Below are 22,223 nucleotides of genomic sequence, written 5' to 3'. Positions count from 1 at the left end.
ACGGCGTCAGCATCGCAGAGGACGGCCCACCAGTGGACCTTCGTGAGGAACCGGTGAGAACCACAAGCCCCGCCCTCTCTCACAGCAGTAATGTTTCCCAGCAATCCCTAGCAGGGCCAGGATCCCAACGTCCCAGGGGGGGCGACCCGGATACCCTAGCAGATCGGCTAGCGGAATTGGGGGAAAGGGCAACGGAGCAAGAACGCATGCTTGTCATTCGGATGTGGCATGCGGAGCGGGCATCACAAGCCGTGGTACCCCGGGAGCCGTTGTCAGCTGTTGTACACAGATCGGGACGCATTCAGTTTGCCAAGTTTGCAGACAGTGATGGGGACATTGATGGACATTTACAAGTTTTTGAGAGGACTTGTAAACTACATGATCTACCCAAGTCAGAGTGGGTGAGACACCTTGTGCCCACTCTGCATGGAGAGGCCTTGGAGGCCTATCGAGGAGTGGCCACGGAGGACTGTGGGAACTACGACGAAGTCGCGAAGGCCCTCCTCCAGCGATTCTTCATCACTCCAGAGTCTTACCGGAAGAAGTTCAGAGACTTGCCCAAGAATCCTAGCAGCACCCATGAGCAGTTCGCCAACCAGCTGCGGCAGTACGTGGTGAAGTGGGTGAAGGATTCGGAAGCCACTACATGGGACGCACTGATCGACCTGATCTGCAGGGAGCAGTTCTACCGCAGGTGCGCCCAAGAAGTGAAGGAGTGGGTGCTAGATCGGGAGCCACCCAGCTTAAAAATGGCTGCCCAATTAGCCGACAAATATGTGGCAATTCGGCCACGGGGGCAGAAGCGCCCCGCCAGCAGCCAGCTCCAACAGACTGTACCACCAAGGGGACCCCCCTCTTCAGCTCATCACCCCCAAAGACAAGCATCTTCCAACCCGGGTGCTCTTGGCCAGCAACCGCACCGCAGCGTCCCTGCAACTGATCAGAGATCATCGGTGCCACGACTGGAGAAGAAGTGCTACGGCTGTGGGAAAATCGGACATCTGAGGATGAACTGTCCTGCATCCCAAGCACCCCAGACTCGTGCCCCAAATCCGAGTGCTGGAGCCCGGCTCGCTTGTTTGACGAGAGGAGATGAGCCTACAGAGACTGTTCCCCCTCCAGTCAGTCCGATGGAGTGTGGCGAGAGACAGGTGCACTCTGCGGAGAGAGTCACCTGCATGGCCAAACAGCCCCTACACAACATGTGGAGGCACCTGCAGCCAGTCCACGTGGGACCCCTGCAGGGAGAAGGCCTAAGAGACTCTGGGGCCTCAATCACTGTGGTGAGCCCCCACCTTATAGATCCTGCTGCAGTATTGCAGGGTCGCACTGCCACGGTCACCCTGGCAGAAGGAACAGAAAAAGCGGTTCCCATGGCAAGAGTCTACCTGGACTGGGGAGCTGGACCAGAGTTGCGAGAAGTTGCCGTCATGGATGGTCTCCCAACTGATGTGGTCCTAGGAAATGATCTGGGTGGTGGGATCGTCACTACGTTTGTTGGCGCCATTCCCCGGAGTCAAGTTCCAAAACCACCGTTGACATCAGCTACTCCAGCACAGCCCAGCCCAGAGGAAACGACTACAGCTGCTAGACAACTGCCAGCACAGCCAACCACAGCATCAACCAGCCCAGAGGAAAAGATCACAGCGGCTAGATCAGTACATCGACCCCGCATGCCTTTTGCCTCTGGTATGCCTACGTCCCCTAGCAACGCAGAGGATGTCGGTTCCAGCTCGTTTGATCCTGTGGGGGTGCCCAATGATGCTCCTGACCCAAGTGGTTTGCCAACTCCGGCGGTGAGTATGAGAAACCACACTGACTTTTCCATGACTGACCCCTACCAGACTGACCCTAGTAGTCCCCACCTAGATCCCCCTGTAGAGTGTCCCAATTTAGGAGAGATTGAGGGCCACAGGCAGGAGTTTAGGGAGGCTCAACTTTCTGACCCATCCCCGAAAGGCATGAGGCGCCACTCTGGCAGCAGCCTTGACAGGGTTGGGGCGGGGAGGTTGACCTGGCGGGAAGGGTTAAGGTACAGGGTAGCCCGGAAAGTGGGAGGGGAAAGACCAGATAGGGAATGTGTCCAACTGGTCCCCTCAGGGAACGTTCCTGCGCAACCGGTGTCGGTTGCCAGCGAAACCCCTTTGGACAGTAACCCGGAGACAGACCGTACCCTGAAGTGCCTGACACAGAGCTTACCCTGGTCTGGAATGTCGGCTGACGCCCAGACCAACTGTAAGGCTGGTGCCATGCGTTGGCAGCCGGGGCACTCCAGCGGTTGTGTTGTCTCTGGGCCTCTGCCCATAGGAGAACCCTTACAGCAAGTTTCTGTGGACATAGCAGGTCCCCTGCCTGTGCACAGTAGATTGGGGAAGACATGCAGCCTCCCTGTAGTGGATGCCACACAGGATCCAGAGGCTGGTGGTCTGGCCGTCATCACTGTGGCACAGGTAGCGGACGAGGAGGAAGGAGTAGGCCTAGGTGACAGGGTAGGTTTCCCGAGTCATAGGTCGACAGAGGAGGATGGGAGGGCAGGTCTGACAGTAAGGGCAGACAGTTGCCAGATAGGTATGACGGAGGTGCAGTGCCTGGGGCACCATGTGGGAGGAGACAGGGGTAGGCCCAACCCAGAGGGGGTAGAGGCAACCAGAGGCTGTCCCCGACCCACATCACCCAGACCGGTACAGACCTTAGAACCTGTAAGGCCCTACGGACATGTTGTCATTGACTTTAGTCCTGTAGTGAACCCCTTGACAGAGGTGGCTAGGAAGGGCATTCCCAAGTCCGTGGACTTTGCACCCGCTTGCGAGTTGGCATTCCAGTCATTGAAGAAGGCTCGGGTACCCGCTCCAGTGCTGATGGCGCACATTCTTGACCAGGACTGTGTGTTACGAACTATTGCGCCACTGCACGGACTGGGAGCAGTACCGAGCCAGAAAGAGCCATATGGGCAGGAGCACCCTGTGGCCTGTTTGAGCAGTATACTGCTATTGTGGGAGGTGGGGTATGCCACAGTTGGGACACCGTGGGTGGCACTTGTTTGTAACCGGCCCCCCACCGTGGTGACTTACCACCTACCTGTTAGGTGGCTGCAACCTACCTTGGGGGAATTGGACAGACTTTTGTGGTGGAGCCTTGAACTTGGACTTCAGGTGGACTATTTGAACATTGTGCACCCACGAAGAGAGGCCCACTGCACTATGGATGAACTGTCTAGGCCAGAGCCTACACCCCCCAGGTAGCGTCCCCTTCACCCCAACGGACTGCGGGACCAGGACCCAAATCGTTGGGACATGGGTCCCTGGTTGACCCGCTTGAATGGGGGGGGAGGAGTGTGGCCGGAGAGCCCCAGCCATGAGGCAAATGGCCGCCTCGGCACTGAAGGGGTTAATCCCTAGTGCCCGGCGCCATTTGTTAAAGACAATGGGCGCTTGGCGCCAGATTTAAAAATGTATTGTGGGCGCTAGGCGCCGTGTTTTATTAATATAAAAAAATGTATTTTATGGTTGTGCCGTGGTCCCGGACCTCTCCGGAGACCACGGCAGGGAGGACAGCCCCCGGCGCGCTCAGCAGAGTGTGCGCGCCGGGGGAGAGGAGGCAGCCGCTGACCGCCGGAGTCCGGGAGCTCCGCTCCCGGCAGCGGTCAGTGTAGCCCCGGGCGCACTGGAGTGTGCGCGCCGGGGAGAAGGGTGAGCGCTGCGGCTGGGAGCTCGGCTCCCGCTGCAGTGCTCTATGTGAGAGCCGCCGCTGGGGGCCGGGAGCTCTGCTCCCAGCGCCTCAGCCCAGCACGGGTGGCCAGCCGCAGCAGCCGGGACGGACGTCCCGGGCTGCTAGCCGGCGAGGGGGGTGCGCTGCAGCTCGGCTCCCCGCCGGACGCTGCAGCGAGGCTACCAGACAGGCGCCGCTCATGGGGGACCGGGCTAGCCGGCTCCCTAGCGGCGTGGGTGAAAGTAGGCTGCCCAGCAGGATGGTGAGCGCTGGGGTCCGGGAGCTACGCTCCCGGCGCCTCAGCGCTGAAACAAGCCAGGGTCACGGCGGCCGGGACAAGTGTCCCGGGCCGCCGGACTTCGGTACAGGGGGGTGCGCCGCTGCGTGCGGCGGGGCCACAAAAGTAGTGCCACACTGGGGGGACAGGGAGAGCCAGCTCCCTGGAACCCCAGAGGCAGGAAGGCAGGCTGGAGGATGGGGGAAGCCAGCCCCATACCTCCAGCACAGAGGGAGAGCCCTAGCAGCCAGGCTGCAGGGCTAGGGAAGGCACAGTAGTTAGGACATTGTGTAAAACATGCAGTGCCTAGGTATGTGGAGCCTGTGCAGGCTCAGAGTGTATTTAAATGTATAAACATGTACAGTGTGATTTAAATGTAATGTATGTAAAGGTAAAATGCACTTACTTGATTGTGTGTCCCAGGAGGGGGGAATCCATAGCTGTGCAGGCTGATGGATTCTCCCAGACCTTTTCCCTAAAAACGGAATGCTTTCCCATCCAGCCTCACAGTTCCAATGGGCACAGGGAGAAAGAGAAGCAGCTTAGCTATGAAACAAGCTGAGTGGTTTCTTGGAGCTCCATGGAGATCAGCCGTAGTGCCAAGAAACCTGGACCGGGGAGCCCGGCTGCCCAGCTCTGGAGCCCAAATCCAGGCTGCAGGCAGTGAGAGGGGTCCCGGGCAGGTTTCTGGAAGTCAGATTTAGGAGGGAAAACTTCCCCCCAGCCAGACTGGACGGCACCGGGGAGTATCCTGATTCTCCAAGGTAGGAGCGTCAAAGGAGACCGACCACTCCCCACTGTCCATAGGGAACAATGTTAGGTGTGCATGAGACCAGAGCATGCACAGCTCATGGGTAAACATTGATTGGTTGTACACCACAGGGCGGGCTTACCCCCTGTGGTAAGGGGTCTTGGAGAGGGATAAAAGAAGGGCAGTTGGCCCATAGGATTGTGTATTGTAACATCTTCTTCTGCTGAAAAGATCTTGATTGTATGCTGTTGCCCCTAGCAATAGGGAGGAGCCTTTTTAAAGGTTATTTGAGCAATAAACACCTTTGCCTCAAGAAGACTGCTTCATCTTGTGACCAACAGGGTTAGGCCAAACCTAGCCCCGTTCTCCGGCTGTCCAGGGAAGCACCGGACGTCTCCAAGCTCCGCCTTCCGCCAGCTACCGGTAGAGGCCTAGCAAGTGGCTAGTGGGGATTCGTCGACACCACACAGGTGTGGTAAAGCAGTGCGTCGGCACATACAGAGCAGAACCGTGGTTCCAAACGCCACGGCAGGTTAGGAGTTTGGTGGTGGCAGCGAGAACCCGCCCACAGCGCAGTGGGTGGAGTCAGTAACAGGCGGTTACTGACGGTAAGCGGGAATCCCCTATGTGGTCAGGCCTCGTGCGGCTTGACCTTCCATTCTGTGCACAGTCAACGGGACGCGGAAGCTGCGAGTGCTTCCGTACGGTATCGTCCTGTCACACCGAGGTTGGGGAGCGGTGCTGGAGCAACACTCCCTTCAGGATCAGTGGACCAAACAGGAATCTCTCCTCTCGATCAACATTCTGGAATTGCGGGCGGTCTTCAATGCTTTGACACTGGCCCAGCATTTAATTCAGAACCGTCCTGTTCAAGTACAGTCGGACAACGCCACCACAGTGGCTTACATAAATCATCAAGGCAGCACTCGAAGCCTTTTGGCAATGAAGGAAGTCTCACGGATTCTACATTGGGGCATGCCGGCAAGTGGGGCCTCCATCCAGAAGTGTTTCAACTCCTAGTGGAAAAGTGGGGCCTTCCAGACGTAGATCTGGTGGCGTCTCGACACAATCACAAGGTTCCGGTCTTCGGAACAAGGACAAGGGATCCTCAAGCAGCATTCATGGATGCACTGGCGGTGCCGTGGAGGTTTCGGCTGCCGTACGTGTTCCCTCCGGTGTCACTCCTGCCCAGGGTAATTCGGAAGTTCAAGCAAGAAAGAGGAATTCTGCTTCTCATAGCTCCAGTGTGGCCCAGACGACACTGGTTTTCAGACCTGCAGGGCCTATCGTCAGAGCGTCCAGTTCTACTTCCACAACGCCCAGACCTCCTTGTTCTACCAGGACCTAGCCCGGCTGTCTTTGAGGGCGTGTCTCTTGAAGCTTCCGTCTTAAGGGCTAAAGGGTTTTCTGAGGCGGTCATTCAAACTATGTTGCGGGCCCGGAAACCGGCTTCTGCTCGGATTTACTATAGGGTCTGGCATTCTTACTTTGTTTGGTGCGCATCTAACGATTATGACGCTTCCAAGTTTAGTATAGCCAAGTTGTTGGCCTTTCTTCAGCAGGGCCTGGACTTAGGCCTGCGTCTGGCCTCCCTCAAGGGTCAAATATATGCCTTGTCGGTGTGGTTTCAGAGAAAAATTGCAACCTTACCTGATGTACATACTTTTACTCAGGGTGTGTTGCGTATCCAACCTCCCTGTGTCCCACCTGTGGCTCCTTGGAACTTGTAGGTGGTTTTGGAGGCGTTACAAGAGTCTCCGTTTGAACCTCTTGGTTCAGCTGATCTTAAGTGGCTTTCCCTTAAGGTGGTGTTTCTGCTGGCTATTGCTTCAGCTAGAAGAGTGTCGGATTTGGGTGCCTTGTCTTGTAGTTCCCCATATCTGATATTTCACCGTGACCGGGCGGTTCTTAGGATTCTTCCCAGTTATTTACCTAAGGTGGTTTCTTCGTTCCACCTTACCCAGGAGATTGTAGTTCCGGCACTTGTTTCTCCTGATCTGTCTCCCAAAGAGCGGTCTTTGGATGTGGTACGGGCTCTCCGTATCTATGTGAAGAGAACTGCTTCTGTTAGGAAATCTGATTCTCTCTTTATTCTGTTTGGATTTCACAAACGGGGCTGGCCTGCTCACAAGCAGACTTTGGCCAGATGGATTAGAATGGTGATTGCACATGCTTATGTGAGGGCTGGTCTGTCAGCTCCTGTTCACATTACGGCCCATTCTACTCGGTCTGTTGGACCTTCTTGGGCGGCCTGCCGTGGTGCGACCCTTGAACAATTGTGCAAGGCAGCTACGTGGTCTTCAGTGAACACGTTCATTAGGTTCTATGCCTTCAATACCGCCGCTTCCCAGGATGCTTCCTTTGGACACCGGGTTCTTGTGCCTGCTACAGTGCGTCCCCTCCCATAAGGAACTGCTTTAGGACATCCCCAATGTCTATCCTTGTGGAGCCCAGTGTACCCCGCAGCAGAAAACAAATTTTATGGTAAGAACTTACCTTTGTTAAAACGCTTTCTGCGAGGTACACTGGGCTCCACAAGGCGCCCACCCTGATGCACTTAGCTTCTTTGGGTTGGTATGGCATTAGCCGCTGACACTTCTCCTGTCGTGAGAGTGTGGTGTTTGTGGCAACTGGCAGTTGTTGTCTCTTTTACTTGCTACTGCATTGGGCTGGTTAACAAAACTGAGCTCCTGTGCACGGTGGCGGGGTGATATAGGAGGCGGCGCTATGCATCTTGGGAAAAAGGCAAAGCTTTTGAGCCTGTTGGTGCTTCGGATCAAGATCCTACTCTACACCCCCAATGTCTATCCTTGTGGAGCCCAGTGTACCTCGCAGAAAGAGTTTTAACAAAGGTAAGTTCTTACCATAAAACTTGTTTTCTTAGGGGTTGGAAAGATATAATACAATGTCATCAGCTAAGCCAAAATCTTAATTGTCTGGCCTCTAATTCGAGTTCCCTCAACAGCCGACCAATATACCTGTAGAATGACTATCAACATGGGATCCAGGACCAGGTTAAAGAGAAGTGGGGATAGTGCTCATGTCATGCACCATGAGACATTTTGACCTTCTCAACTCATATACCATTAACAGGGTGTGAGGTAACTGGAGGGGTGTAGAAAACTTAATTAAGGCCTTGAAATCCAAACCAAAGCCACAACGAGACAGGAATAAATATCAGTCCAGTAGACCATATCAAAGGCCTTTTGAGCTTCCAGGCTGAGGAGCGAATCAAAATGGACTGAGGGAGAGGTTAAAGAAGGTGCAGTAACCGCTGCTATAGCAGTACGTATGCCCGTCACTGAATCGGTGGCCTACAACACCTAATGGTGTTCCTTGAATATTGAAGAGAAAATACCCAGGAGGTAGGTTGCCATCATTTTAGCTAATATTTTAAAATTCACATTGTGTGATCAGGAGACAGGATAATGGTATAAGCTTCATCATTAAATGAAGGATGCACAAGGTGCTGTGTGGATGGAACAATACAGTTCTAGGAGGGTGGTTGCTGTCTTAAGGTTTTTTTTTAATGTTCTATATGTAGTCCGACAAGACCAGGCATCTTATTTGAAGGCATAGCAGAGTTGGCCTGAATGATTTCCTCATCAGTGATCCAATAACTCACACTGTGTAAGAGAAAGTCTTGGAAGTCCAGCCTTGTCTTGCAAAGTGGAGAGCAGGTCAGGGTCAAGGTTGAGCCTCGTAAATAGTAATAAAGTAAAATTGAAATTTTGTTAATATATCAGTTGAGTTGGTCAGAAGAGAGCCAGGGCTGCCTCCCTGAAGAGCAAGAATGTTGTATTTATGTCTCACTGGCTTGGACATATTTACTAGAAAAGAACCTGCTTGATTTCCCCATTGATAATATTTGTTTTGACCAAAGTCAATATTTAATTCAGCTTGCGGCAACAAATAGCTTTCACACACTTGACATGTTTGCTGGTATTTATCCGGCAGAGCTTCCCAGGATTCAGCCACATGGGGCCTAATTCATCGCAACAACAAAAATGTTCTCTAATGGGCAAAACCATGTGCACTGCAGGGGGGGGGGGTGCAGATATAATGTGCAGAAAGAGGTCTTACCCTGCACAAAAAAAGAATATAACCCTCTCAAATCTAACTCTCTCTGTACGTTATATCTGACACCCTCCCCCCCCCCCCCCCCCTTCCCTGCAGTGCACATGGTTTTGCCCATTAGAGAAAGAATTTGCTTTTGGGATCAGGTCTGAATTAGGCCCATAGTCATGACAACTAGCAGATACAGCCGGCTAAGAGCAATCTGGCAGAATAGGCAATAATCTCACCTTGCATTACCATCTTGGAGGTTTCACAGAACAAAACTGGGTTATGCCAGTATTCAATGCTATTCTCAACATATACTGTCAATTTGTTCTGAAGAAACTGCTGAAAATGGTCAGAGCGGTACAAATGAGCAGGAAAACTCCAAGGCCTATCTCCTGATGTACGGAAACGATGGAGCCTGTGACTATGGCATGATCAGATATTAGTATATCAGAAATATTACTATAAAGGACATAAGGAACAAAATGGTCAGCAATCAGAATGTAATCTATGCGTGAGAATGAGTGGTGTACCCCGAAATGGAATGTGTAGGTCCTGTCTGTGTGATATAAAAGTCGCCAGGGATCTACTACACCAAGCTCCAGTTTTATTGGAAGGATGGAGCCTCTAGTAGATGATCTAGGTAATGCTGCCGAGGTGGATCTGCCTATTTCCAGGTCAGCCACATTATGAAAGCTTTCACACAACACCAAGTTAGGGGTCTCTTGACTTAAAAGCAATTTTGTGATCTGAGTAGAAAAGGCAGCCTGAGCAGTATTAGGGGCTTATATGTTAAGTGGAATATATACCTAGTGGCATCAATTTTAATGTCAGGTAGGTTATTTTGTCCTGAGAATCAGTGATAGTACTCCAAATAGTAGTTTAAAATACTGTAGGTATTTAGCTAGGACAATAGCTACCCCGCATGACTTAGTATGTGGCGATGCAACCAGGCAGTCCCCTATCCATCTGTTCGGCGTCGAGACATTGCCTTGTTTCCAGAGAGTTTCTTGAAGAAACACAATGTCTGAGCCAGACCGATTGATATGTTAGACAACTTTCTTGCATTTGATTGGGGAATTTAGTCCACTAATACTACATGAAAATATGGTTAATTGGGGCAAATGAGGGCGGGTTGTGGGTAGATTAAATGCAAATGGTATGGTCAGCCCACCCCATTAGTGGGATGTTTAGAGCACAAGAAAATAAAAAAAAAACATCTTGACTCCAACCTTTCCAGTGAGAAGCAACACACAGAAGTAACGTGAAGAATAACAAAATAGGGTAAATAATGCTTCAACGCTTTTTCAGCTTTCTTTAAAATTTGATGAGGCTATAAACAAGCCCTAGTCAGTCGACTAGGGGCAAGAGCAAGCAAAAGGAACAAGGAAATAACAAAAAAACATAACAAATAGCAATGTGGGGCAGGTCAATATGTACAACACTCGATACCAGATCAAGAGAGGCACAAGCACACCACCCAGTCCACCAAGGCTACGACGTGAAAATAGAAAATAGTGTTTATATATATATATATATATATATATATATATATATATATATATATATATACATACAGTAGTGTACAAAAGTTTTAGGCAGGTGTGGAAAATATGCTGCAAAGTAAGAACACTTTCAAAAATAGAAGTGTTAATAGTTTATTTTTATCAATTAAAATGCAAAGTGAATGAACAGAAGAGAAATCAAATCAATATTTTGTGTGACCACCCTTTGTCTTCAAAATAGTATCAATTGTTCTAGGTACACTTGCACACAGTTTTTGAAAGAATTCGGCAGGTGGGTTGTTCCAAACATCTTGGAGAATTAACCACAGATCATCTGTGGATGTAAGATTGCTCAAATCCGTCTGTTTCTTCCTGTAATCCCAGACAGACTCGACGTTGAGATCAGGGCTCTGTGGGGTATGTCATCACTTCCAGGACTTTTGTTCTTCTTTACGCTGTAGATAGTTCTTATTAACATTGTTAGTATGTTTGGAGTCGTCCTGCTGCAGAATAAATTTGGAGCCAATTAGCCGCCTCCCCGATAGTATTGCATGATGGATAAATACCTGCCTATATTTTCTCAGCATTGAGGACACCATTGATCCTGACCAAATACCCAACTCCATTTGCTGAAATACAGCTCCAAACTTGCAAAGAACCTCGCTGTTGCCTGCAGACACTCATTATTGTACCGCCCTCTAGCCCTTTGGCAAACAAATTGCCTCCTGTTACAGCCAAATATTTCAAATTTTGACCCATCAGTCCAGAGCACCTGCTGCCATTTTTCTGCACCCCAGTTCCTAAGTTATTGTGCATAGTTGAGTCGCTTGGCCTTGTTTCCCTGTCGAAGGTACTGTATGACTTTTTGGCAACAATTCTTCCACTTCTGGCCAGACTTCTCCGAACAGTAGACAGGTGTACCAGGGTCCCACTGGTTTCCGCCAGTTCTGAGCTGGTGGCACTGCTGGACATCTTCCGATTTCGAAGGGAAGTAAGCATGATGTGTCTTTCATCTGATGCACTAAGTTTCCTTGGCCAACCACTGTGTCTACTGTCTTCAGCGTTGCCCATTTCTTTGTGCTTCTTCAAAAGAGCTTGAACAGCACACCATGAAACCCCAGTCTGCTTTGAAATGTTTGCCTGGGAGAAACCTTGCTAATGCAGTATAACTATCTTGTGTCTTTTTGCTGTGCCCAGTCTTTCCGTGGTGTATGACCTGTGTCATGAAACTGTCTTCCACAGCCTCACCTTTGTAGCAGAGTTTGGCTGTTCCTCATCCAGTTTTAAGGCCCCTACACAGCTGTTTCTGTTTCAGTTAATGACTGTTTCAACCTACATATGAAAATGATGATCATTATCACCTGTTTTGTTTGATTGGTTAATCATATACCTGACTATAATCCTACAAAATCCCTGACTTTGTGCAAGTGTACCTAGAAGAATTTATGCTGTTTTGAAGGCAAAGGGTGGTCACACCAAATATTGATTTGATTTAGATTTCTCTTCTGTTCATTCCCTTTGAGAATATATATATATATATATATACATATATATATATATATATATATATATATTAAAAGAGCCCAAGTAATATATTTTTGTCTGAGTGCAAAATAGAATATTGAAAACTACTGTATAGTTGGTTGCTATGGGTTACTATATTATGTATGTTCTAAATAAAGTTTTCTGGTTATAATTACAGTCATATAGTTACTATATTTAATGATAACATACTTAGCATTATTATACACCAGTGTGGGCTAATGTGAGAATGACAATTCAAATTGTAAATATTGTCTGTCATTGTACAATGACTATTCTAATGTACATTGGGGGTAATTCCAAGTTGATCGCAGCAGGAAATTTTTTAGCAGTTGGGCAAAACCATGGAGGTCATTCCGAGTCGTTCGCTCGGAAAATTTCTTCGCATCGCAGCGTTTTTCCGCTTAGTGCGCATGCGCAATGTCCGCACTGCGACTGCGCCAAGTAAATTTGCTATGAAGTTTGGATTTTTACTCACGGCTTTTTCTTCGCTCAGGCGATCGTAGTGTGATTGACAGGAAATGGGTGTTACTGGGCGGAAACAGGCCGTTTTATGGGCGTGTGGGAAAAAACGCTACCGTTTCCAGAAAAAACGCGGGAGTGGCTGGAGAAACGGAGGAGTGTCTGGGCGAACGCTGGGTGTGTTTGTGACGTCAAACCAGGAACGATAAGCACTGAACTGATCGCAGATGCCGAGTAAGTCTGAAGCTACTCTGAAACTGCTACGAGATGTGTAATCGCAATATTGCGAATCTTTCGTTCGCAATTTTAAGAAGCTAAGATTCACTCCCAGTAGGCGGCGGCTTAGCGTGTGCAATACTGCTAAAATCGCCTTGCGAGCGAACAACTCGGAATGAGGGCCCATGTGCACTGCAGGGAGGGCAGATATAACATTTGCAGAGAGAGTTAGATTTGGGTGGGTTATTTTGTTTCTGTGCAGGGTAAATACTGGCTGCTTTATTTTTACACTGCAATTTAGATTGCAGATTGAACTCACCACACCCAAATCTAACTCTCTCTGCAAATGTTATATCTGCCCCACCGGCAGTGCACATGGGCCCTCATTCCGAGTTGTTCGCTCGCTAGCTGCTTTTAGCAGTATTGCACACGCTAAGCCGCCGCCCTCTGGGAGTGTATCTTAGCATAGCAGAATTGCTAACGAAAGATTCGCATAATTGCGAATAGAAATTTCTTTGCAGTTTCTGAGTAGCTCGGGACTTACTCTGCCACTGCGATCAGTTCAGTCAGTTTCGCTCCTGGTTTGACATCACAAACACACCCAGCGTTCGGCCAGACACTCCCCCGTTTCTCCAGCCACTCCTGCGTTTTTCCCAGAAACGGCAGCGTTTTTCCGCACACACCCATAAAACGGCCAGTTTCCGCCCAGAAACACCCACTTCCTGTCAATCACACTCCGATCACCAGAACGATGAAAAATCCTTGTTATGCCGTGAGTAAAATACCTAACTTTTGAGTAAAATAACTACCCGCATGCGCTCTGCGAACCTTGCGCATGCGCAGTAAGCGACTAATCGCAATATAGCGAAACTCGGCAACGAGCGAACAACTCGGAATGAGGGCCATGGTTTTGCCCAACTGCTAAAAAAATTCCTGCTGCGATCAACTTGGAATTACCCCCATTTTTCTAACGTCCTAGAGGATGCTGGGGACTCCGTAAGGACCATGGGGATAGACGGGCTCCGCAGGAGACATGTGCACTTTAAGAAAGAATTTAGTTCCTGGTGTGCACTGGCTCCTCCCTCTATGCCCCTCCTCCAGACCTCAGTTTGATACCGTGCCCAGAGGAGCTGGGTGCTTTTCAGTGAGCTCTCCTGAGTTTACTGATAGAAAGTATTTTGTTAGGTTTATTATTTTCAGGGAGCTCTGCTGGCAACAGACTCCCTGCATCGAGGGACTGAGGGGAGAGAAGCAGCCCTACTCTCTGAAGCTAGGTCCTGCTTCTTAGGCTACTGGACACCATTAGCTCCAGAGGGATTGGTACGCAGGATCTCACCCTCGCCGTCCGTCCCAGAGCCGCTCCGCCGTCCCCCTCGCAAAGCCGGAAGACAGAAGCCGGGTGAGTATGAGAAGAAAAGAAGACATCACAGGCGGCAGAAGACTTCATGATCTTCACTAGAGGTAACGCACAGCACTGTAGCTGTGCGCCATTGCTTCACACACCTCACATACTCCGGTCACTGTAAGAGTGCAGGGCACAGGGGGGGGGCACCCTGGGCAGCATTTGGGACCTCATATTGGCAAAAAGAACACATATATACAGCTGGGCACTGTATATATGTATGAGCCCCCGCCAAAATTACTGTTTAAGCGGGACAGAAGCCCGCCGCCGAGGGGGCGGGGCTTCTCCCTCAGCACTCACCAGCGCTATTTTTTATCCACAGCACCGCTGAGAGGAAGCTTCCCGGCCTCTGCCCTGCTGATACACAGTAGAAGAGGGTTGAAAAGAGAGGGGGGGGGGCACATAATTAGGCGCAAAAACTATAACATACAGCAGCTACCTGGTTAACATTAAGTTACTGTGTTATTCCTGGGATATTATAGCGCTGGGGTGTGTGCTGGCATTCTCTCCCGCTGTCTCTCCAAAGGGCCTGGTGGAGGACCTGTCTTCAGAAAGGACATTCCCTGTGTGTGTGGTGTGTCGGTACGCTTGTGTCGACATGTGTGATGAGGAAGGCTATGTGGGAGAGGAGCGGGAGCAAATGAATGTGGTGTCTCCGCCGACGGCGCCGTCCCCTGATTGGATGGATATGTGGAAGGTTTTAAATGATAATGTTAATTCCTTGCATAAAATATTTGACAAGGCTGATGCATTGGGGCAGTCAGGGTCTCAACCCATGCCTGACCCTATGTCACAGGGACCGTCAGGGTCTCATAAGCGCCCACTATCCCAAATTGTTGACACAGATACCGACATGGATTCTGACTCCAGTGTCGATTACGATGATGCAAAGTTACAACCAAAATTTGCTAAATCCCTTCGATATATGATTATAGCAATAAAGGATGTTTTGCACATCACAGAGGAAACCCCTGTCCCTGACACGAGGGTGTATATGTATAAGGGAAAGAAGCCTGAGGTAACTTTTCCCCCCTCACACGAACTGAATGAGTTATGTGAAAAAGCTTGGGAATCTCCAGATAAGAAGATGCAGATTTCCAAACGGATTCTTATGGCGTATCCTTTCCCGCCAACGGATAGGTTACGATGGGAATCCTCCCCTAGGGTGGACAAAGCTTTAACACGCTTATCCAAAAAGGTAGCCCTGCCGTCCCAGGATACGGCTACAATCAAAGATGCTGCTGATCGCAAACAGGAGGTTACCCTGAAGTCCATTTATACACATTCGGGTACCTTACTAAGACCGGCAATTGCGTCGGCCTGGGTGTGTAGTGCTGTAGTGGCATGGACAGATACCTTATCTGAGGAATTGGATACCCTAGATAAGGATACTGTATTATTGACCCTGGGACATATAAAAGACGCTGTCCTTTATATGAGAGATGCTCAAAGAGACATTAGTCTACTGGGCTCTAGAATAAACGCTATGTCGATTTCTGCCAGAAGGGTTCTGTGGACTCGGCAATGGACAGGTGATGCCGACTCAAAAAGGCATATGGAGGTTTTACCTTACACGGGTGAGGAATTGTTCGGGGAAGGTCTCTCGGACCTGGTCTCCACAGCTACAGCTGGAAAGTCAAATTTTTTGCCTTATGTTCCCTCACAGTCTAAGAGAGTACCGCATTATCAAATGCAGTCCTTTCGTTCACAAAGAAACAAGAAAGTCCGAGGTGCGTCCTTTCTTGCCAGAGGTAGGGGCAGAGGAAAGAAGCTGCACAACGCAGCTAGTTCCCAGGAACAGAAGTCCTCACCGGCCTCTACAAAATCCACCGCATGACGCTGGGGCTCCACTGGCGGAGCCGGGCCCTGTGGGGGCACGTCTTCGGAATTTCAGCCACATGTGGGTTCACTCCCAGGTGGATCCGTGGGCAATAAAAATTGTGTCTCAGGGTTACAAGCTGGAATTCGAAGAGGGGCCTCCTCGCCGGTATTTCAAATCGGCCCTACCATCTTCCCCCCAAGAGAGGGTAATAGTGTTAAACGCAATACAAAAATTGTATCTTCAGCAGGTGGTGGTCAAGGTTCCCCTCCTTCAACAGGGAAGGGGTTCTTATTTGACCATGTTTGTAGTCCCGAAACCGGACGGTTCGGTCAGACCCATATTGAATTTAAAATCTCTGAACCTATACTTGAAAAGGTTCAAGTTCAAGATGGAATCGCTAAGAGCGGTCATCGCAAGCCTGGAAGGGGGGGATTTTATGGTGTCACTGGACATAAAGGATGCGTACCTTCATGTCCCCATTTATCCATCTCATCAGGCGTACCTAAGATTTGCGGTACAGGATTGTCATTACCAATTTCAGACGTTGCCGTTTGGTCTCTCAACGGCCCCGAGGCTTTTCACCAAGGTAATGGCGGAAATGATGGTGCTCCTGCGGAAGCAAGGTGTCACAATTATCCCGTACTTGGACGATCTCCTCATAAAAGCGAGATCAAGAGAGCAGTTGCTGAACAGCGTATCTCTTTCACTGAAAGTGTTACAGCAACACGGCTGGATTCTCAATATTCCAAAGTTGCAGTTGGTTCCTACGACTCGTCTGCCCTTCTTGGGCATGATTCTGGACACGGACCAGAAGAGGGTTTATCTCCCGATAGAGAAGGCCCAGGAACTCATGACTCTGGTCAAGAACCTATTGAAACCAAAACAGGTGTCCATGCATCATTGCACTCGAGTCCTGGGAAAGATGGTGGCGTCATACGAGGCCATTCCCTTCTGCAGGTTCCATGCGAGGACTTTCCAATGGGACCTACTGGACAAGTGGTCCGGGTCACATCTTCAGATGCATCGGTTGATCACCCTGTCCCCCAGGGCCAGGATGTCACTACTGTGGTGGCTCCAGAGTGCTCACCTTCTCGAGGGCCGCAGATTCGGCATTCAGGACTGGATCCTGGTGACCACGGACGCAAGCCTCCGAGGTTGGGGAGCAGTCACACAGGGAATACATTTCCAGGGTCTTCAGGACTGGATCCTGGTGACTACGGACGCAAGCCTCCGAGGTTGGGGAGCAGTCACACAGGGAAGAAATTTCCAGGGTCTTTGGTCAAGTCAAGAGACTTGTCTTCACATCAACATCCTGGAGCTAAGGGCCATATACAACGCACTACATCAAGCGGAGACCTTACTTCGCGACCGACCAGTTCTGATCCAGTCAGACAACATCACCGCAGTGGCTCATGTAAACCGCCAAGGCGGCACAAGGAGCAGAGTGGCAATGGCGGAAGCCACCAGAATTCTTCGCTGGGCGGAGAATCATGTAAGCACACTGTCAGCAGTGTTCATTCCGGGAGTGGACAACTGGGAAGCAGACTTCCTCAGCAGACACGACCTAAACCCGGGAGAGTGGGGACTTCATCCAGAAGTCTTCGCACAGATTGTGAGTCGGTGGGAACTGCCACAGATAGACATGATGGCATCCCGCCTCAACAAAAAGCTACAGAGGTATTGCGCCAGGTCAAGAGACCCTCCGGCAGTAGCGGTAGACGCCCTAGTGACACCGTGGGTGTTCCGGTCAGTCTATGTATTTCCTCCTCTTCCTCTCATACCAAAGGTGTTGAGGATAGTAAGAAGAAAAGGAGTGAGAACAATCCTCATTATTCCAGATTGGCCAAGACGGACCTGGTATCCAGATCTGCAGGAACTGCTCACAGGAGATCCGTGGCCTCTTCCTCTAAGACAGGACCTGTTGCAACAGGGACCCTGTCTGTTACAAGACTTACCGCGGCTGCGTTTGACGGCATGGCGGTTGAACGCCGGATCCTAGCAGAAAAAGGCATTCCGGTTGAGGTTATCCCTACGCTGATAAAGGCTAGGAAGGAAGTAACAGCAAAACATTATCACCGTATATGGCGAAAATATGTTTCTTGGTGTGAGACCAAGACTGCTCCTACGGAAGAATTCCATCTGGGTTGTTTCCTTCACTCCCTACAAACTTGAGTGAATTTGGGCCTTAAATTAGGTTCCATTAAGGTCCAGATTTCGGCCCTATCCATTTTCTTTCAAAAAGAATTGGCTTCTCTCCCAGAAGTTCAGACTTTTGTAAAGGGAGTGCTGCATATTCAGCCTCCTTTTGTGCCTCCGGTGGCACCTTGGGATCTTAACGTGGTGTTAAGTTTCCTAAAGTCACACTGGTTTGAGCCACTTAAGACAGTGGAGCTAAAGTATCTCACGTGGAAAGTGGTCATGCTGTTGGCCTTAGCCTCAGCTAGGCGTGTGCCTCAGCTAGGCGTGAGTCAGGAAAACTGAAGCGCTGTTTGTCCTGTATGCATCCAACAAGATTGGTGCCCCTGCTTCAAAGCAAACTATTGCTCGCTGGATTTGTAACACGATTCAGCAAGCGCATTCTACTGCTGGTTTGCCGTTACCAAAATCGGTCAAGGCCCATTCCACTAGGAAGGTGGGCTCTTCTTGGGCGGCTGCCCAGGGCGGTCTCGGCACTACAGCTGTGGCGAGCTGCTACTTGGTCGGGTTCAAACACTTTTGCAAAATTCTACAAGTTTGATATCCTGGCTGAGGAGGACCTCATGTTTGCTCAATCGGTGCTGCAGAGTCATCCGCACTCTCCCGCCCGTTTGGGAGCTTTGGTATAATCCCCATGGTCCTTACGGAGTCCCCAGCATCCACTAGGACGTTAGAGAAAATAAGATTTTACTTACCGGTAAATCTATTTCTCGTAGTCCGTAGAGGATGCTGGGCGCCCGTCCCAAGTGCGGACTTCTTCTGCAATACTTGTATATAGTTATTGCTTCAATAAGGGTTATGTTATAGTTGCATCGGTCTTGAACTGATGATATGTTGTTTTCATACTGTTAACTGGGTAGTTATCACAAGTTATACGGTGTGATTGGTGTGGCTGGTATGAATCTTACCCTTGGATTAACAAAATCCTTTCCTCGTACTGTCCATCTCCTCTGGGCACAGTTTCTCTAACTGAGGTCTGGAGGAGGGGCATAGAGGGAGGAGCCAGTGCACACCAGGAACTAAATTCTTTCTTACAGTGCCCATGTCTCCTGCGGAGCCCGTCTATCCCCATGGTCCTTACGGAGTCCCCAGCATTCTCTACGGACTACGAGAAATAGATTTACCGGTAAGTAAAATCTTATTTGTTTTAGACACAGTGGAAGAACTCATTTTGTATATTGATTCAATAGTCAAGTATATGCAAATTACCAGTTCACTAGTAATTAGTTCCCATTGAATGAAATGACTGCTTCTACTATGTGCAAGCAAGCCATAGTATGTGTCCTGGTACTTTTGCATGGCTTTATTTGCATTTAATTGATGAATCTCCGTACTGTTGCTGTATAGAGGTTATATTGCTATTATTATAATGAGACTTCTACCTTTTTCTCCCTTTCTCTTGTTGTTCTGTGCCTGCCATCTGATGGGAATGGACGGGCAGAATACACAGTAAGTCCAGATTGTTTTTTCTCATGCATTGAAGAAAGCGAGACACATTTAGCTTTTTCTCTACTGTGTTCTAGCAAGGGAGGGAGGGATAGGAGACAAGTCTGCCTTTATTGGTGGTTAGGAGAGGAGTCTGCCTTAACCTAGTATGCACAGGAACTGTGTGAGCCATTGGCATGCAGCAGCAGCAGAACTGTGATATTCCTCGTTCATAAACCTTACATTCTCATTCACTTGGCAGGCTGCAGTCAAGCACAGAGTATAGATCAGAAGTCCTAGCACAGAGTGTTCCGGTAACTCTTAGTTGTCCAGGTAATGTGGACATTGACTGATACAAATGCATTATGTTTCAGGCCGGTTTACAGTCCATTAATCTATATAGTACCCATACATATTGGCGAGGGTCGCACTGCAGCACTCTCCTCAACTGTAGGAGAAAGGTGTCTATTAGCGAGCACTCTTATCAGAGTAGTAGAAGTAGGTTTTTTGTTTTGGGGGATGGAGGGAGAGTAGGATTTGGTGATTAGGGCGTATAAGTAGACTTCGCTGTTTTACGCATAGAACCGCTTTCTATAGTGTAGCAGTGTGTCTCATCCTGTATAGCAGAACCAGCATCCATTACTCATATAGTTCTGCTTAGGTGGTAGAATGTGATAGACTCACATTTGTTATAAATGAATGACAAGAATAACTTATCTAGTGCGGCACTAGAGCCCTGTTATTATTTCCTTTCTTAATTTAGTTCACTGTATCATCATACTCATTATATATTTTTCTGGCTAATACCCATTTATCCGCTAATATGCCTATAGTAGTCATTTATACTCCTCATTAGTTTACTCTATAATACACATAATCTGTGATACTGATAATGTTTCTTCTTTAATACTGGTGGTTCTCCATACTTTTTATTTGTTGTTAATAATAAACTAGGCTGAGTGCTGGGGAGTATTTTGTATACTAATGATTCAGCAGGTAAAGGATACTTTTACCCCCAGTCCTGCAGGAATATACAGATGCTGACATGGAAGGAGAAGGTGGGGGGGAGTGTAATTATGGTGCCGCATAAAAGAGCACTTAATGTTACCAGTATAAGGAGCAGCCAACCCTCTCTCTTTAATAGCTACTATGGGGCCCAGAGCTGAGAGAGGCCACCTTCCCTGTCACAGTTACATGTGTTATATATAGGCCATAGGTACTGTGACTGCCTACCAGTGCAATGCCTCACCTACTGGTGTGATCTCCACCTCCTGTGACAAGATCCTCCTGTTGGTGCTGTGACTGCCTACCAGTGCAATGCCTCACCTACTGGTGTGATCTCCACCTCCTGTGACATGATCCTCCTGCTGGTGCTGTGACTGCCTACCAGTGCAATGCCTCACCTACTGGTGTGAGACCCACCTCCTTTAACACGATCCTCCTGCAGGTGATGTGACTGCCTACCAGTGCAATGCCTCACCTACTGGTGTGATCTCCACCTCCTGTGACATGATCCTCCTGCTGGTGCTGTGACTGTCTACCAGTGCAATGCCTCACCTACTGGTGTGATCTCCACCTCCTGTGACAAGATCCTCCTGTTGGTGCTGTGACTGCCTACCAGTGCAATGCCTCACCTACTGGTGTGATCTCCACCTCCTGTGACAAGATCCTCCTGTTGGTGCTGTGACTGCCTACCAGTGCAATGCCTCACCTACTGGTGTGATCTCCACCTCCTGTGACATGATCCTCCTGCTGGTGCTGTGACTGCCTACCAGTGCAATGCCTCACCTACTGGTGTGAGACCCACCTCCTTTAACACGATCCTCCTGCAGGTGATGTGACTGCCTACCAGTGCAATGCCTCACCTACTGGTGTGATCTCCACCTCCTGTGACATGATCCTCCTGCTGGTGCTGTGACTGCCTACCAGTGCAATGCCTCACCCACTGGTGTGATCTCCACCTCCTGTGACATGATCCTCCTGCTGGTGCTGTGACTGCCTACCAGTGCAATGCCTCAGCTACTGGTGTGATCTCCACCTCCTGTGACATGATTCTCCTGCTGGTGCTGTGACTGCCTACCAGTGCAATGCCTCACCCACTGGTGTGATCTCCACCTCCTGTGACATGATCCTCCTGCTGGTGCTGTGACTGCCTACCAGTGCAATGCCTCAGCTACTGGTGTGATCTCCACCTCCTGTGACATGATTCTCCTGCTGGTGCTGTGACTGCCTACCAGTGCAATGCCTCAGCTACTGGTGTGATCTCCACCTCCTGTGACACGATCCTCCTGCTGGTGCTGTGACTGCCTACCAGTGCAATGCCTCACCTACTGGTGTTATCTCCACCTCCTGTGACGATCCTCCTGCTGGTGCTGTGACTGCCTACCAGTGCAATGCCTCACCTACTGGTGTGATCTCCACCTCCTGTGACATGATCCTCCTGCTGGTGCTGTGACTGCCTACCAGTGGAATGCCCCACCTACTGGTGTGATCTCCACCTCCTTTGATACGATCCTCCTGGTGGTGCTGTGACTGCCTACCATGCTGCATTAGCCTTGCTTACTACCACTGTGGGTAATACTAACAATTTACTTAAGCCCAATTTGTGTTGGGCCCCGCTTATAGCTGACTTACTCCAACCTACATGAGGCCACTTTTCATATATTTCCAGGACCACTTTACGTTCCCAATCCGCCCCTGTCTGGCATGGAAGAAATGTGAATGATAAATCAATGTAAATGTACCAGGAGGTATTGACAAGCCTTTATAACATTATCTTATACTGTGAATTTCTTACCCTGTTTCCAAGACAATTCATTAATTTAACTTGTTAATTAAGTGAAAGGAAGACATGA

General features: G+C 49.5%; 1 protein-coding gene across 1 annotated transcript in view; it reads left to right on the top strand.

Moving 5' to 3' along the window:
* PITPNC1 (phosphatidylinositol transfer protein cytoplasmic 1) overlaps nucleotides 1–22,223 on the top strand; it is a 478,249-nt gene that overhangs the window by 280,456 nt on the left and 175,570 nt on the right. The window contains exon 4 of the mRNA XM_063960825.1: nucleotides 19,385–19,392. Within this exon, the coding sequence (XP_063816895.1) occupies nucleotides 19,385–19,392 (8 nt within the window). The remainder of the gene's footprint in view (nucleotides 1–19,384; nucleotides 19,393–22,223) is intronic.

This window comes from Pseudophryne corroboree, chromosome 3, assembly GCF_028390025.1.
Source record: "Pseudophryne corroboree isolate aPseCor3 chromosome 3, aPseCor3.hap2, whole genome shotgun sequence".
In the NCBI taxonomy this organism is placed as follows: domain Eukaryota; kingdom Metazoa; phylum Chordata; class Amphibia; order Anura; family Myobatrachidae; genus Pseudophryne; species Pseudophryne corroboree.
This window is presented reverse-complemented; position numbering and strand designations above follow the sequence as displayed.